This window comes from Saccoglossus kowalevskii, chromosome 4, assembly GCF_978046115.1.
Source record: "Saccoglossus kowalevskii chromosome 4, keSacKowa6.1, whole genome shotgun sequence".
NCBI classification, from domain to species: Eukaryota; Metazoa; Hemichordata; class Enteropneusta; family Harrimaniidae; genus Saccoglossus; species Saccoglossus kowalevskii.
The window spans coordinates 18,553,496-18,570,973 of record NC_140644.1 but is presented as its reverse complement, the minus strand read 5'-3'; the positions used below and the strand labels follow the sequence as shown (position 1 = coordinate 18,570,973).

General features: G+C 36.3%; 1 protein-coding gene across 1 annotated transcript; it reads right to left on the bottom strand.

The window, feature by feature from the left end:
- Positions 1-334: 334 nt before the first annotated feature.
- Positions 335-3,991, bottom strand: LOC146746669 (NXPE family member 3-like). The gene is made up of 4 exons (XM_085498283.1): positions 3,917-3,991; positions 2,730-3,469; positions 1,933-1,985; positions 335-1,821 (listed from the first exon to the last, which is right to left on the bottom strand). Exons 1-4 carry the CDS (start codon positions 3,989-3,991, stop codon positions 1,004-1,006), a joined length of 1,686 nt encoding a protein of 561 aa, XP_085354409.1. The 3' UTR covers positions 335-1,003.
- Between the last annotated feature and the right edge of the window lie 13,487 nt (positions 3,992-17,478).

Here is a 17,478-nt window from a genome sequence, read left to right as displayed (position 1 = left end):
GCAAGTCATGGGTGAGCTACCCACAGCTGTTTTATGTAGTTGTGTCTAGAAAACACACAATTATGAAAAACCTGAAAATACAAAATCTAATTAAACGTAGAGCGGTTTAGTTATAACAATAATGTAGTCCTTGGGCCCAGGTATTTAATATGCATATATTGCGATTGTTAATATGATTATTATTAGGCTTAATTTAATAATAAAATACCCGATTTAAAATCTGTTCACAGAATACAGTTCTGAATAAATGCATCTTTAGTTGCATTTATAATAATGTTGCCTAGTGGGCATAAGGTAAATGATTGATATAAAACATTCAAAAAACAAAGAAAAATTAATATTAAAAAAAATCATTTATCGTTAAATGTCGCTACATATTATGTTCACTATTGAACACTGTCGTATAAGAGGCAAAACAGGGTGATATAAAATGTTGTTCAACTTAATTATACATACAAATATATGCAAACAAACAATGCAGCGTTCAATAACTATTATTTCGCACCAACACTGTTGATTATGCAAGGAAAATGAACGCCAGTAAGTGTTCATTCAATAGACACACACTAACAAAATCTGTCATAGCAAGTATCGGAAAACAAATGTTTAGAAGTTAATGTATACGCTGATTCAAATTTAAATAAACTAGTCAAGTTGAAACATGATAATTCACTATCGAATTCAAAGTTAAACCAGAATTGTACATGATGATGCATTTGCAATATAACCCGAATATCATTAAAATTCGCTAATATGCTTGCCGCATTATGTCAGGTAAATGAATGTATAGAAAACGTAATGAAAAAAAGAAAAAGTTTAAATTTTGAGACAACCACACAGAAATCATAATTACGGTTTTAACTGAATCATATATATATTCTGAATACACTACAATTATATGAATATGAACAAATAAAAACACTGTCCGAAATGCACTCAAATATTAAGTATGTAGTATTTGGCTCCCTACTATTCAAATTAGATAATTGGTAATAAGCGGTTTTTATTTGCGGCAAGCATGTGACAAAAACATAAACACTTCTTCTTTTATCACATGCATAGGCATGTGAATGCTCATTTTCATCTTATGTGAAAATGCATATGCAAAATTCATATCCCAGATGTCAATAAAAAACACCCCAAGTCCCTTAAATTCGTCTTTTAGTATTCGATTCATGTCATACAAAATCCAGTAATTGTTAATGTTGTTTCTTTCGTGCGATCCTTTGATGGCTACAATGGTGTTTTGACAGCGATCCATTAGGTGCTTTATGCCTCTTGCAAGAAGAAAAATTCGTTCCGTGAAGCTATCTGTAGTCCAAGTGTCAAAATGCGCCCAGAGACTTATAAGAATGACGTAATTGCATTCGGGAGAAGCCAATCCATCGATAATATCAACAAAGTATGGAAAACGGGATATTGGTATCTGCGGGTGTCGTGATAGTGCATGGTGATGATAAGTGAAATTAATGTTATTTTTTAAGTCTGTGACTAGCATGTCATATGAGTCGGTACCACTGACTTTGTATTCACCAGGTAAATTGTCAACACGGTTCCTCCAATTTTTATCTGTGACATTCATCGGATATCCAGCTATTTGCAACATCTGTTGATACCACTGCCTTGTGGTGGAGTCACCAAGAAAGTATACATGTTTGCCCTGCAGGCATTTCTGAACTTCCCTGGCGTTGTGCCATTCTCTGTTTTGACATACCAGTGAGTACCATCTCGTACCAAGCCAGTATCCGTCACTTACAGTGTCTGATAAGTCGCCTTCACACTGCGGCACTTGGTATTTAATGTAGTCTGACACCGTCCGACCTATAATAAGAGTGAATGAATGTTTTAGTAAAACAATTCAGAAATTACATGACGTCAACACAACATGTAACATGTATTTTTAACTTTTTTGTAAAAGAAGAACAAACTTACGTTGTATCGTAAATTCGTCCTGGAAGCTTTTGATCACCTGCACTGCATTTGGTCTATAACGGCAAAAACATTCATGAAAATTAAATTTAACATCGTCAGCAACGTATTGTGTTAAGTATTACCACTATTACTGCACAGTTTTCTCACATGCCCAAAATACCAATTATTAGACGTTTAGGTTATATGCATTATTTGAACAAACCTATGGGTTTCAAAAGACTTTTATTTAATTTAAACTATATAACTTTAAACAATTAATTGAATTACAGATGCAAGAATGATATACTAATTGTCATACCATTGACTCCAATGAGTGGTCTAATTGAGGCCAAATTCAACTCATGTAGTGATACGCATTTTAAACGATTATAAATAAATTGTAACTTGATGAAGGTATACAGGTCTCACACAACAAATCAAACTGTTCATATAAGATAATGTAAAAACATGGAAATCATGGTTTTGTTGTACGAGTTGTGCTTTACATAGACCTAATTAACACGAGTATCCAACATTTAAAAAATAAATAAAAAGAGAAATTTGTCTAGTTTTAAAATCAATTCACATGATAATCCATATAATGATGAGTGTACATGAAAAAAAAATAACATCAGTTAATGTAAATATCTGGTTTGCGATTGAAACTTTTCAAATATTCTTCAAATCAGGCAAGGCAGTTTCTGCCACCTCATCATCGGGCCATTGGCATTGTTATATTGCAACCCTATATATGGTAAATGCCACACAGCTGCAGCAATAATAATGGTAGAAACACACTAAATTATTTAAATACTCACGCTTTAAATAAATATTGATGGGAGACAAGTATATCGGTTTCTGTTTTGCTAATCCTTGTATTTTTTGAAACAGATATGTTTGCTAACGTGTTACATTCCAGTGACTTAGGTGGATCACACAAAAACACTGTATTTCCTGAAGCTCCTGGGTGCGGGTATTCACACTTATCTTTCCATTCACCTTCTCTTTTCACAAAACAATCTGACATTTCTGTTTTGTTAGCGCTTCGAAATATGCCATTCCAGGATGCTCGGGATTCAATAGATAAAACAACTTCACGTTGGTACTTAACTGCCTCTCTTTGTAAGACCAACACAATTTGTAGTTTTACAACTCCCGAGAAACCTGCGTAAAATTGCACAGTGTAAGTCCCATTGCCATGGTCGGTAATTCTCCCCATAGATGCGAAGTGGCTACCCGTGTTGTATATAACTGCTCGCCACAAATCTCCACCAATAGTACGTCTCCTACCATTAATATCACGTGCAATGACAGACAAATCGAAGATATCGCCCCGTGAAATAGAGTTGACATCTGTAAGAAATACCACCTCGGTTTGACTAGCACAAGTGCGTCCATAGCTGCCTTTGGAAGCGGCAGAAATATTCCAAGTATGTTGACCAGTCTGCCGAATTTCTTCTTGAATCCCAACTCGTTCCACTTGTGGCCAAGACAAACTGGATGGTATGGTTTTAGCAGCGTACTTCATTGTTACTTTGTGAGATGTAGGTAGCATGGTCTGGCGACATGTGTAAAAAAGATTGATCAGATCAGATATATGTTGCATTTTATAAAAAAAAAAGCGGATGATTCAAAGTCACTGTGTGATGTATGATGTATAGGATTAACCCTGACTCTGCAGAACAGGAGTTGTTTAAATAGGACGACTAACAGTCGTGATTTGATGGCGACAAGTAATGCATGTCTGATAGGATGTCTGTGTAGAGTTTGTCAGTCATTGTGAAATTAAATAACATGCATCAAAAGACCATTGTGTTTATTAATGTATGGAGCTAGTTTAAACCAAATTCGACATGGATCAATTTCCTGAATTGTGAAAATGTGTCATATTTTGTCATCTTGAATGTGATACATGCATGAGCATATGTCTGGTGTTTTGAACCCAATCCGATAACCTACGTGCTTAAAGTAAGATATTAAAGCCTCAATGTAGAGCTAACCTTACCATGGTGACAAGAACGCCGACAAAGGCGATTCCTAATACAATAGCAAGTATTGAGGTGAATCCTTTAGACGCCATATTTACCTGAAACAAAAAAAATACATTATCTAGTGGCTGTTCGTAATCACTATGTACAGCTACTCCTCCTATATAAATTGTCGTGGTTGAACTGATACAATTTATTCGCATTCATATTTAGGCTGTTATTTGAGTTTATAGATGTACATTACAGTACATAGTAAAACAAGTGAAAAGCTAATTGACATCGTGGTACACATTTAGTAATGTCATACAGTCTGTTAAAAAGCCGATATGTCTATCAAGTCGTGTTCAATCGTGTGCATGCCACGCAAAACATTTTTTATTTCAATTATTTTCATGGAATAGCAAATTTAGTATTTTTTTGGCAAATTTGTGATTCATTATCAGTATCAGTGTGTTTAAATTTCAGCGAATTAACATTATTGGCTATTTACGTCTGTCAAATATCGGCCAAATAAATACATGGAATCATTAATTACCAAGGACCTGACATAGAATTGAAAATTACTCCATATAAACAAATGTTCAATTCAGGAACAGGATAATAGTATGTTTGGTTATTGGTCAATAGTAGGGCGCCACCAGACTTAGCAAGTGCGTCGTGTTTCTCTCTTGAAGTTGACGCTGATTGTGCACAAAGGAAGTATATATATGTGTATGTGGTGTTTACAAAGAACGTGGAGATGATCCACAGTACATCGTGACCAATAATGACATGATTGGTTGTTCAACTGTGGGGGTGTCTTTTATTTCTGTGCTAAATGTGCAACACTAAAGTCCCAACATATATTTTTCATGGTTGTTCGGCCGTTTAAAATCATATTCTGGGAAATATTTGTATCATTTAAATGGTCGGCTTCCATTGCTGATCCAAATTATTCAGAAAATGGAAGCGCAAAAAACGCGCAAATTCATTTTACCGCCACTTTACAGCGGTTTCCACACAGACATCAGTTAATTTAGTTACCCAATGGCTGAAGTAATTTCACATCGCCCAGATACCCCCCCCCCAAACAGATGACAAGATTTGAGAGGATCGGCCAATAAGCATGCGTTTAAAACAGCTGGCACTAATATCCCATGTTTCTAATTACTTATTTTGCACTCGTACAATGCAAAATACATATTTGATTAGGTTGGTTGGCCATCAAGTACCATCCTATGGCATCCAATTCATATATCACCAATACCATAGTACAGAGTTATATTAAAGGGGAGCAGAGGTGTGGCTTTTGACACTCTGTACATAAAATTTGAGATCTATGAATGAATTCTGTCGATAAAAATAACTTGTATGTGCTGTGAAATGCCCTAAATATCGGGTATAAAACGGGCTGTGAAGCAGACGACAAACGTCCGCTTTTCCTGGCGTCATTTCGCCTCTAGAGGGCCAGCCAAATGACGTCATCAGTGAACACTGATAATTGAACCCATTCATGCTAGTACGTCAATCCCATAGAAATGCTACTATGAAAGACTTTGTTAACTGACTACTTAAAAGTTGAAATATGGCGAAGTGTTGTGTTATGAATGCCATAACGATTCATGTTATGTTTCTCGAAATCCCAAATAAAAAATCACGTTGTTGGTTGCGGAAGAACTAATCTGAAATTGAAGACAGTACAACGTTCTGGCTATAGTAAACAGTGAGTGAATAAATATTGTACGAGTTAAAACCAACTCCCTTTTTAAACGACCGCTTAATTTCCGACCGCACTGTATTTTCCGACCGGAAAACGACCACATTTTTACCGTTTTTATTATCTCTTTAGGTATGGGGCCTTCTCTGTAGGAGATCTACAAGCATATATTTAGGGCAGTCGTGCGTTAAGGCCAGTTTCCTAGTTGTTTATTGGTTTCCATGAAAACAGTTAATGTATCTTTAAAACGTGATTATATCCGTTTTAATGTTGTCGCCTCCCTGTCGCTATTCACGACCTGCCATGCTTCATTGTAGAACCCATCATGGTGGTGAGCAAATCAATATCCAGCATTATTGGCAGATTGCCAAGTGTTTTTTATTAATCAGGCCAGGAAAAGAGCGGATGTATGTTATAATTCGACATATAATTATACATAACTAATCGATGCTCATGTAGTGTAATAAACCAAAAGTATGGGTATTTATAATAAATAGGCTCTGCTGTGTGTTTTATGTACTATCTGATGTATTTGATGAGAAAGGAATTATTATAAATTGTAATATAGCTGTTTGCAAAAACTAAATTAAACTGCGGTAAAGGAATGATTTTCTTTCAAAATTATAATATATAGAACGTAGATACATACATGTAATTTGTATAACGGCATTTCATTAGCAATTATTTTGTATTCATACATACATCTAACAGCAGGTATGCAAGCTTTTTGTTAGCGGGAAATGTGTTAACATCTCTCACTGGTTTGAGCGAAACTATTATATTTGTAATCATAACTTATTATATGCAACAAAATTAGCCATATTTTTTGTTATTGAAAACTGATTACATTTACCAAGCATCGTTTATCTACTTATTCGTGTAATAAGCACGTGACAGTGTGGTAAAATATAAACATTTTATTTTAAAGGCTAGTTTATTTCTTGATGATGTGTAAAGAATGCAATTTTTAAAACTACCTTCATATCCGTAACCACAATGTCTGTTATACAGCAATATTTCGTAATTCATATTTGCAAAACAGTCAGCAAACCAGCTAGCAGTTCAGCTGAATGGACATTTAACTTCGGTGTCATATTTAAACGCGAAAAGTAAAGAATTCAGTAATGAGAGTCGTCTTGAAATGTCTTAAAAAAATAACTAGTAAGGACGAAAAAATTGTAAAAGCGTAGGTACCGAGGAATCATCCACCAAACGCCGCCATTTTCACGCGAGAGAATCGTTGGTTTTTAGGGCAAAATAGCCAATTTCCTCCACAATTGGACTCCGAACTGGGACTGCTGGATATATGAGTCAGTTAATCGATCATCGTTTTTGGTACCTGGGCATGCTATTTCACAAAAAAAAGTTATATTTTACCAAGTCCCAGATTTTGTCTATGAAGGTACGCAGGGCTATGGTGGGAGACAGCTACTTTTGTTTGTTTTTTCAATTACTTGGCGTGGCTTTCTGCGCCTACGGAAACTCATTTCTGCCTTCCGGGTGCATGAAGTTCTTTATTTAGAACATCTATCTTCTGTGAAACCAGTGAATTGAAGGATTGCAGCAGTGAAAAATCGTGACGCGAGAAAATAAAACTTTATGAAAGGAGCCGAAAACACAATGCCACATGGCAACGCGAAAACTCAAATTACACTCAAGCCACCCCGGTACACGGGGTGCGCCCTCTACGGACCATGTAAACATTCATTTCCTGATACACTGCATACCAAAGAAAATGTATATTTTTGGTCATGAAGAAGTTATTATCATTTTTGAACTAATCAGCCGTCAAATGCTCTAAACAAGAGAAGTGTCGCTACTCTTTCATTCGTCAAATAGCCCAGAGTTTTAATTTCCGAGTCTGTTAGAGATATGTTTAACTCATTCTTTAAAACGTCAGTTACAAAGGAACGATTTATTTGCTATCAGTTTACCGTCTGTCTTTTTTCGACACAGTTGAGACATGTGTATTATGTAGACATGGCCACGAAATATTTAAACATTTCGATTTTGTAGTCAATAACGACAGTCAGATACTCGTTGAAGTTTCTGATACAGTGTTCTTTAAAGGCATGTACGATAGCATTGAAGGACGATAGTTTTGATCACAACCTGCCAACTGCCCAGCTGTTATCGCTGCTATGATTAAAGTTTAGACATTTATAGTTTCCTTTTGGGTAGTCCGAAACAGGAAGTAGTGTTTTTGGTTCCGTGCATGTGTGTGTGTGTGCGTGCGTGTGTGGTCATATTTCAGACATGCTTTGATGCATTCTTTTCAAATTTGGTACACATACATATCATGAAGGTATATATATTCACATGAATTTGTGTTGTGATTAGATCAATTTTGACCGTTTGGCAGCTATTTTAGACCCCAAAATGGGCAGATTCTATAAATTACATGCATCTAACACAAAGTTCTTTTTATGTTGTTAAATTAATGTCAATAAAGTTGTATTATTATGTTGGTTTGTCAGAATGTTACCTTTATTTGTATTTTGTTTGATATCCTGATTTGAATAGGATTGCAATAAAGATTATCAATATTTTTACACGTGCCTGGACCCTGTCATTCCCCTACATTGTCTTATGGTGCAGGCAATGTGTTCCAGTGTTGCTTATTAGGAGAAGATTCGCTTAAGTGAGGTAAATGTTAACACACTTCATGTTCGGGTCCATGTTTACGGATGCCTGTTGTCACTTCGCGATAATTAAGACTGAAGATCACTAAATTATTTGGTAAGTACAGTGGAGTTTTTATGTTATTTAATTAATGCGTGCTGCAATAATATTGTTGCCTCTTCGTTTATCATTCAAGCTCCTTCAAGCCAGTTATCTATTTCAATTTGTGTTGGCTAAAAGAAAATGTTCTTGCGTTTAACTGAAATATAAGTAGCCCTATGCATAATGCTATATTGATCGGGGCTAACTAATGGACAATGTCCCTTCACACTGCCCTACGCATGCAGTCACGGTTGATTTGTATTCGATCGTCACAAATAGCGACCATGCGGTGGAACATGACTGTTTTTGGTCGTATTCAAGATAATCGTTCTGGTTCGATTATAACATTAAAAAATCATTGATCCAACAGTATCATGTGATTACGATTTTGAGTGCCGTTACAAGAGAAAACTGAATAACTTCATTCAAAATGCCCTTAATTAATGCTTAAATCTGAGGAAGTACGTCCGCCATTTTGAGAGATTAGCCAGAAGTTTACGTCATCAATAGGGTAGAATGTCATTTGTAAACGAGACAACATGGAATAGTCATTTAAACGGTAAAATAGAAGTTTTTTGCCGATTTATCCTAGTCTTTTTATTGTGAAGATGCTAAAAGTTCAATTTTGCTATCCACCTCCAAAATGACTGCACAGTCGGGGGATCTTCGAATCGTGTTATGATACTAAGCCCCGATACAGTCCGTGTACGCAGGACTGAAATATAAGATGATATATTTGTAAGCAACGATATATGAAATTTCGAGAATTGTATCGTTGTGGATCTACAAATGTAATTTGTTTGATGTCCTTAGCCGGTATCAATGGACTGCACCGTCTATGTATTAGTGCAATTGAATTTGATCACTGGCGCTCTCGTTTGTATCTTTTTTACCAGTTATTATTTACAAATATAACAATTTTGTGTAGCTCGGTGTTTATCTAGCTGCAATTTTTAAATTACGTGAACTAGCTGCGTTAATATCGTGACGATCTTTCATAATTTGCGACCAAACACGGCGAGCTCACATGGCGGGCGCCATCTTTCAATATATAGTAGGTCACCTTGTCACAGCGCCATCTACGTCTAAGGTCACTTGTTTGAACCATTTGTTTAAATGTGCTATGAATGATGGCTATTGATACAAGTAAAATTAGTGAACAATTCTAGCCTATAAACATACATATCGTATATGGTGTGTTGTTGGTGCTGAAAACTGTGCAAAATATGTTTTCCGTCACTTATTTTTGCCCTAGTTTTTAATTCATGATGAAATTGATATATACATATATATTTCACTTTGTGAAATGCTTTTCACCTGAGATTTGGCCATGCAGATTTGCTGTTATATTTTTCTGTGCATTTTCATTTTAGTTTTTCCATCCCTCAGATTTTCTAACGTTCACCCTTTAGTTAAAAAATAAAAATCTCAAACACACTGCATCGGCCAGCCACATTCGTGCTAGGGATACCCATTTCCCTGATCCCGTGGAAGGCTGCAAATCAACTAAAGTGTGCTTAAATTATTCGATCACTGTGCTGACAAAATAGTGACTCTACTGACACTAAAATTTAAAACGCATATTCTATTTCCAAACACGAAACATGCATTTTCACTACTTCAAGGACTGTTGATAATTCACCGAAAGAATGGTGTAGATATAAATTCAACATACGGTGACATATAAAGTGTGCTACAATTATCGAGATAATTTCTGAACGACGGAAGAGTAAACATAATTTCAAATATTTTTCGTCCATATTTGGTCACAATCTCAATCGATGGTGACACTGGTAGAGCGATGGCTGAATGCAAAAATGCGTAAATGAGAATTCTGATTAAAATGCATGTGACTGATTAAATCTTTTTATTGTTTCTCGTTGAGTTGATCGGTTAAAGCAGTCATAAAAACAAATTTCCCAAATTGTGGCCATTTCTGCAAGAAATCAAAAATGGCAGCCAAACCACATGACTGACCAAAATATTTTTCACATAAGTAGGTTTGGCCGTATATGTTGTACACAAAACATTGAGTTAATCGGTTGAAGCACTCATGGGAAACAATTGTATTAACACTTTTGGCATTTTCCTTATAATTCAAGACGGTAACCAAACCATGTTTGCACAATTTTGATCTGAATGACGTCAGCAGTCTGGTTTTATTATGGAACATACGTGTTACCAAACAGTACAAAAGTTGAGTATCACGGGGGGGGGGGTGGATTCTTCTCCTCTGGGGTCTCCACACGTGTAAAGGATGAATCTCGTCTCTTCTCTCTATCGCGTCCCCTTGAGGTACGGAATCGGGAAAGTTACTTAAACTTTACAGTCAAATAGACGCACACAACAAAATACGTTTCAACTCTCGTCTTAGTCGGTCAGTCAAGCACTCTATAAGACACAGCGCCCTGGGGAAAAGTCCCCAAGACAAAACAGAGCCGTCAAAGTCCACGACTCTGAAATTTTTAGGTAAACGAACGCACGGCAAGCACGACTAAAGATCACGCGAAATCACTACAAAATTCCAGTTTTCTTTCAAATATGATAGTAAATAGTGAACGGAAACCTGGCAAACTAATCAGTTCGTGAATATTGCCGCGTATCGTGTTCCCCTAACTAGTTATTGGCGTATATCAGAAAAATTCTGTAGGAAGGTACCTGGATGGAGGTAGACATACGAATATGGCAGCAGGTCGACACACGAATATGTCTACCTGTAATGCGCAAATCTGATTGGCTGTCGTGGTCATAAGGTATAATAAAATAAAATGTACCACAAAATAAACTATCACACGTGTATCGCACATATTGACAGACATCGACAATAAGTCTAATTCTACATTTTTAACAAATGCCGCTAGCATAGACTCGATAATTTTAGACATTCATTCGCTTTAGATTTTTCATTCGCTTAGCAACGGATTTGAAGACTTATTTAATTGGGACTACACATATTACACTAGAGACACATGGACTGTCACATAACTTATAGTTTCTAAGGTTTGTGCTAAAACCAGACACAGTACAATGTAACAGAACGCATTTGCGTGTAAATTGATTATTGAAATGATATTGTTTATCATACAATTACTACACAGTTTCATTGATGTATCCCTCTATATCTTGGCTTTATTATACAAATACTCACCCCAACTGAGGTGGACATACAGTTTTAGCGATCGAGAGAGCTAATTGTCAACCGAGGTGTACATGTGTATTATTATACCGAATAAATCTTAAAACAGAAATTGTGGCACTCAATCATAGCAATCTTCCAGGTCACACTTGTAGAGCTGAATGCATGTATGAACACAAATATACAAGTAGAAAAATGTCAAGAGTAGTGATTGAATTCTAATGAGTTTTATCATTTTTATTTTCATGGTTTTGATAAACCCTAATTTCAACAGATTCAGCCTGACGAAAAATTTGTTTGCAGCAACATCCGGTGCCACCCTGTGTGCAGCTATACGCTACGCTGCGTTCAAGTCCGCATTACATGTAGAACAATGAAACGAGCTGCACACGGAGCTGCACGCTGCTTGAGTGTAGGTTTATGTCAACACCATTCTCTTTCAACAAATACAATGTGCATAATATGGCGATATACTGCCAAAACACACAAAATACCACAGACCTTAGAAAGAGAGGGACAGGCAACTACAATATTTCTTTTGTTTAACGTGGGTTATAATCCTCCAAATAATCTCACAATCCTAATAACGAATAAACAACCATCTGTTCATTTGCACTGTCGGCAGCACTCGTGAAATCGAGTTTTCCTCTTAATATCACACGTTTCCAAACAGTTTAGAAAAATCAGAATTTCGACTTTTGTAAAGCAATTTACCAACTAATATACCATGATTGTTTTGAAAATGACACGATTCAAGTAAAAAATACAATAATTTGAACAACAGATGTTTTATTTTTGAGAAATCGGGCGAAAATAAAGCGATCTAAAACAAATCTGGACGAGTCCTGCTTGTCCAGACGGCCGTTCAGAAATTTCAGGATTATGACTGTAAAATATAGACTAGCAAAACTAAAATACGCGAGTCCTTGAAAATAATACGATTTAAGTGGAAATACGATAATGCAAACAACAACTGTTTTTATTTTCCTGAAAACGGGCAGTCGCAGGATAAGAATTAGTCAACCATTTGTCACCGCACATAAAATCAGTCGAGTAGTTAATTTTATACTGGTGAAAAAACGAATTGTAACTCTACGTATATCAAGTGTCACTTACCTAATAACCAGTACAAAATACCCTAGACTTTAGAAAGTGAGGGACAGGCAACTAAAGTATTTCTTTTGTTTTAACCTCGGTTATAATCCCCCTAATAATCTCACAATCCGGATGAAGGTCTAAACATACGAATATGGCAGCTTGTCGACACACGAATGTAGTCACGAGGTATAATAAACAGATGGTGAACTCTATGTCATCACAGCCGTCACACCGCATTAAAACACAATTGGTAAATATATTAGACATGTACCAGATTTGAATGAAATCCAGCCACAAATGTCTGAAATTCAGTTCCATGATAGCCACGGTAATTTCACAATGATTTTTGTGCATTTTTACAACCACGGTTATGAGCTGGTCATTAAATTGTTGCATAGCGTACATAATGCATAAATGACATATAATCGAATGAGAGCGAGCATGAATTATAAAGTCTGGTTACATAGTGTAATACTATGATACATGTATTTGTTGTGCCCCGCTTCTCTGGGATTGTACTTATAATCAGGTCACACGTTCACTCGAGTTAAGTGGTAATATTAATAACTCTTGCCCACAGTTGATATGGCAACAGCCGAATCTAGAACATATCTCTTTCTAATTATCTCGAATGTGTGCCTATTTTGTGTGTGTGCGAGTCTAGTACCGTTATCATGGCAACACCCGAAAAAATATAATTTGCGTGAAGCGAATTGTTCAACAAAATTAGGTCACTTTAGTTCACAAATGGACTATTAGTCCCCTGTTAATCTTCGTGATTGGATAGTGAAATGTGGCAAATATCATGGGGGTCAAAAAACTACCGGATAGTCCAAACGTCGGGTAGCAAAGCACAGTTGTATTTTGAGCTTAGTATACATCCTAGTATACATTCTAATCTTTTTTTATATTTCACTGACAACCAAACGAATTACTCTTACTGTAATTTGTACAAGAGATTAAAAATCATATAAAGCAGCGCCATGTTTAGTCATGCACTGTGCGTGATCACATATGTCACCAACACTGTGCGTGATCACATATGTCACCAACACTCACCTAAATAAATATGTACGGCAGCCACCGAACATTGGAATTAAATACAACACAACTTCACAAACAACCTACCTTTACTTCATGTTTTCTTTGTTAAAAATAATCCAGACGCAATCTATACAGAGCTCCTTTTTATACAATAATCTGTTTCGTAATAAAGACGAGCATTTATCTTCCAATTGCCGTTAAATAATACAATGTAGTGATTCAACGACGCTTGTAGTGAATATGACTATTGCGAGAGCAATATGCTTTGTGTCGGGGACGTAAGTGATTGTGCGCCATCAATGATGCTGATTTGCGTAGTGTGATGTCATTCCTTGATGTGTGGTAAATTGTTGGAATAATACTCATTTTTACTGATCCCCGCTTCACTTGGTATATTACTAAATATATAATGGCGGTTTTTTTGTGTGGTATATCATTTGAATTTTATTCCTAGAAGCGATTTGAATTTGTAGTCTGCTGCGAGCTCATTGGGTTGATTCGACCTCCATTTTATTACGTGAAGGTGAAGGGCGACCTTGGTGTGGTGAGCCGGGTTTTGTCGGATATTTTTGTTTTCCTAAAAGGAATCTTTATGATTTTGCCTATGTAATGAATTGGTAGTCTCATTAGTTGGGGAGAAAACGGAGGGCCCTGTTACTACTTTGTGCTTTGAAGGTATTGGATTAGACACTGTTTTGATGCAAGCTCGTTTGAGAAAATACGGCATTGGATATTTCTAGTTCAGCAGTTTCTTGGACGCAAAAAGGCAACCTTTAAAGAAATCCAGTACATGGTTGGAACATTTTATTTCGCTTGTACTGTTGTCACCTCGGGAAGAGCCTTTTTAAGGTTAATTTGACTTCAGGCTTAACTCATCATCGCCGTATTTAATTAGACTTACTTGTTTGGCAAGATTTCCAGCTGCACTTCAATGCAGATGCAGCTGTATCTACTGGTTTTAGGGCATTGGCTCACATTAGTTTTATTGAAGAACGCCAAATAATTTTATACACAACATAACAATTTTGGAATTGTAATGGCAATTGAGATCTGAGGTGAGCTTATGTCTAACCAGGCATTTTTTTTTTCTATCAGACAATGCTGCAGTGGTGCATATAATAAACAAACATTCAAGTAAAGATGAGAACATTATGGGTCTTGTTAGAAGAATGGTATTAGTTTAGCTCCGACGCAACATCAGGTTTCAGGCAAAACGCGTTTCGGGAAAATATCAGGTCAACAAATTTCAACAGCTGGCACCAGGGGCGGATCAGTGGCCAATCCCTATTCCAAAAGATACTGGGAGAAGTTCAGTGGTATATGACGAAACTACTGACGTCTGCATTTCCCCTTATTCTTATAAACGATCTTGGCTGCCGTTCTATCTCAAGCATTACACAGGAATTTTAACTTTGCCAGTCAGCGAGTCTTTGATAGACATGTTTTTTTCTCAACAAATACAATCACCACAACTGCGTCAGCAATTAGTTATTAACAGCCATGCGCAAACAAACGCCGGCTATAGATAGGCGTTTACCAATATCACGTTCCATTTTGCATGCCCTTGTTGACTTCCTATAACCATCTGTTATTTAAAGCACTAGTTCATGTTCTATGCATGTACACGCATTGGGGAGGTAACTTTTACTACCAAAGTTAATGTTTCACACATCTTGCAATTACACGACATTGCCATTGTAATACTCTGTATATAGTTTTTTGAAAGTAACTTTCACCAAATACAAGCATGGCTATGCCCCTCAGGTCGTTATTATTGGTTGTCAACGGGTATTTTACTGTCCAATTGCAGTAGTCAATTTTGTGGCTGTTAGGGGGCAAAAACCTGGGCCGCTGTTCTGTATGCCTGATCAACAGCCTGTAATATGTGATTACTTTATGCTTAAATTCAATGCAGGGCTACATTTTTGTGGCTTAAACCCCCAGTATTATAAGGGTCATAGTTTCCGTATAGAAGCTGTATCAGAGCATGGAGCTCCATGATCAGAGGCAGCAATTTCTAGCTTGTTTTTTTGGTTTTTTGACTAGCTACTAACATGCGCAGTAGTTGTTTTCCTATATCATGGTTGGGCCAGCATGGGCAGCCCGTACCATCAACCTTGGGTGTTAAGTATCTCCTCATTGTTGCATAAAATGCTTTCTACATAGTTTTCGTGTGGGACTGACACAAGGTGTTTCTGGTGGCCCCACAATCATGGACGTTAACTTTGTCATTTCTTCAACAAACTTGATTAGCTATTTTTAGTCAAGAGTTAAGGATTTTAGGGTAAGGGGATATGTTACGTTGTACTCAAGATTTTTAATAACTTTTATTCAAACAATTTCTTCACTTTACCCAATTGGTCCAAGTTAGGCGAACCCAGTTGTGGTCCCTTTTCAGCCAAATAGAACAGTATTGGTTAAAAGGAAATGTCCACCAGTCTGCCACATTGTTTCCGATCAAAGTTACGTGTAACGAGGTCCTAAGATGACCAATGGTTATATTGACTATTGAAACAAATGTATGTAAATGTGTGTGATATCATGGACCCTTAATGAAAGTCGTATATTATAAGTTTTATCACAAAACGTTTTCCTTTTGGCAATGTTGATTACTATACAAATGTAAAAGCATCCCAGGATGTATGAGTGTCTGATCAGTTCAGAAATAACAATATAAATCTAAATAAAACAGAATGTTGACGGTTTTGAATGTGATGTATAAGTCGAATGTACAATCTGATGCAAAGATATTTAGACGTACCCCTAATATCAATCACATGAACACAATCTGTAAACACTCGACTGAGGTTCCGTTTCGAATTTCTATAATTACTTGATTTAGTTATTAGTAGTAAAATTACCGTCTTTCCAACAGTATTGAATGTCAACATAAATACGGGTGTATATATGTATATGTAATATGAATGTGCGTGTGGTTAAAGTGGGGGAGTCGTCACCTACGCACGCGTCAGATGGCCGTAGCGTGTCATTGTTTACAAACAAGCGTCTTCCCATGAGCCTTTGTGTTTTTAGCGTGTGTTGTTATCGTCGCCTTGGACTCAATTCCCCCGCGTGCGCGGGTGGCGACCCCTCCCGCTTTAAGATATTAAACATTGTTACTGGTTAATTTCATTTCTGAAAATGAGGTATACAGTTATGTGATTTTAATAGAACACATTTTTAACCAGTTTATTGTAAACAAAATAAAACGAAACAACCATCTCACTTATATTGCAGTTCATCTACTGGATTCAAACGTATTTGAGAATACTATTTGATTGATGTGTGACAAAAATGACCCTACATAATTAATTATACTACATTTTAAAACAATTTGTTGTCAAAGTGGTATGGTGCAACACATGTTTAATTTGCAGAAATTAATTATATGACATACATGGCCTGGAATGTCCTGTGTGACAATTAATAGCCTAATATGCAAATTAACTGTGTTATTCAATTCGAAACAATTTTCCAACAAAATATTTATTTCTGTTAGCAAATTAGATTGCATAATAATCATCTATTTTCACGAACAGCAGTATGTAATTATGCAATCCGTTTCAGTCAGCTGTTAGGGTGAAACAAAACATGATGAAAAAAATACTTCATGTTCATTGAGTCATAAAAGCAACAGTCATGTTCAAAGTGACAATTTTAGAGAACTACAATCTGATGAAAATCTAATTCATAAGAATCTAAATATTATGTTTCCATGTTGTAATTACTGTTTTACCCAATGTAAGGGTTTCTATTGCCATTATTGTGCCATTAAGATTCCATCAGTTATCGCATTTACGCCCTCCCAAACATTTCGCAAAAATCAGATGTTCACATATTTTGACGTAGACGTCGATACAACCAATAATAAATAAATACAA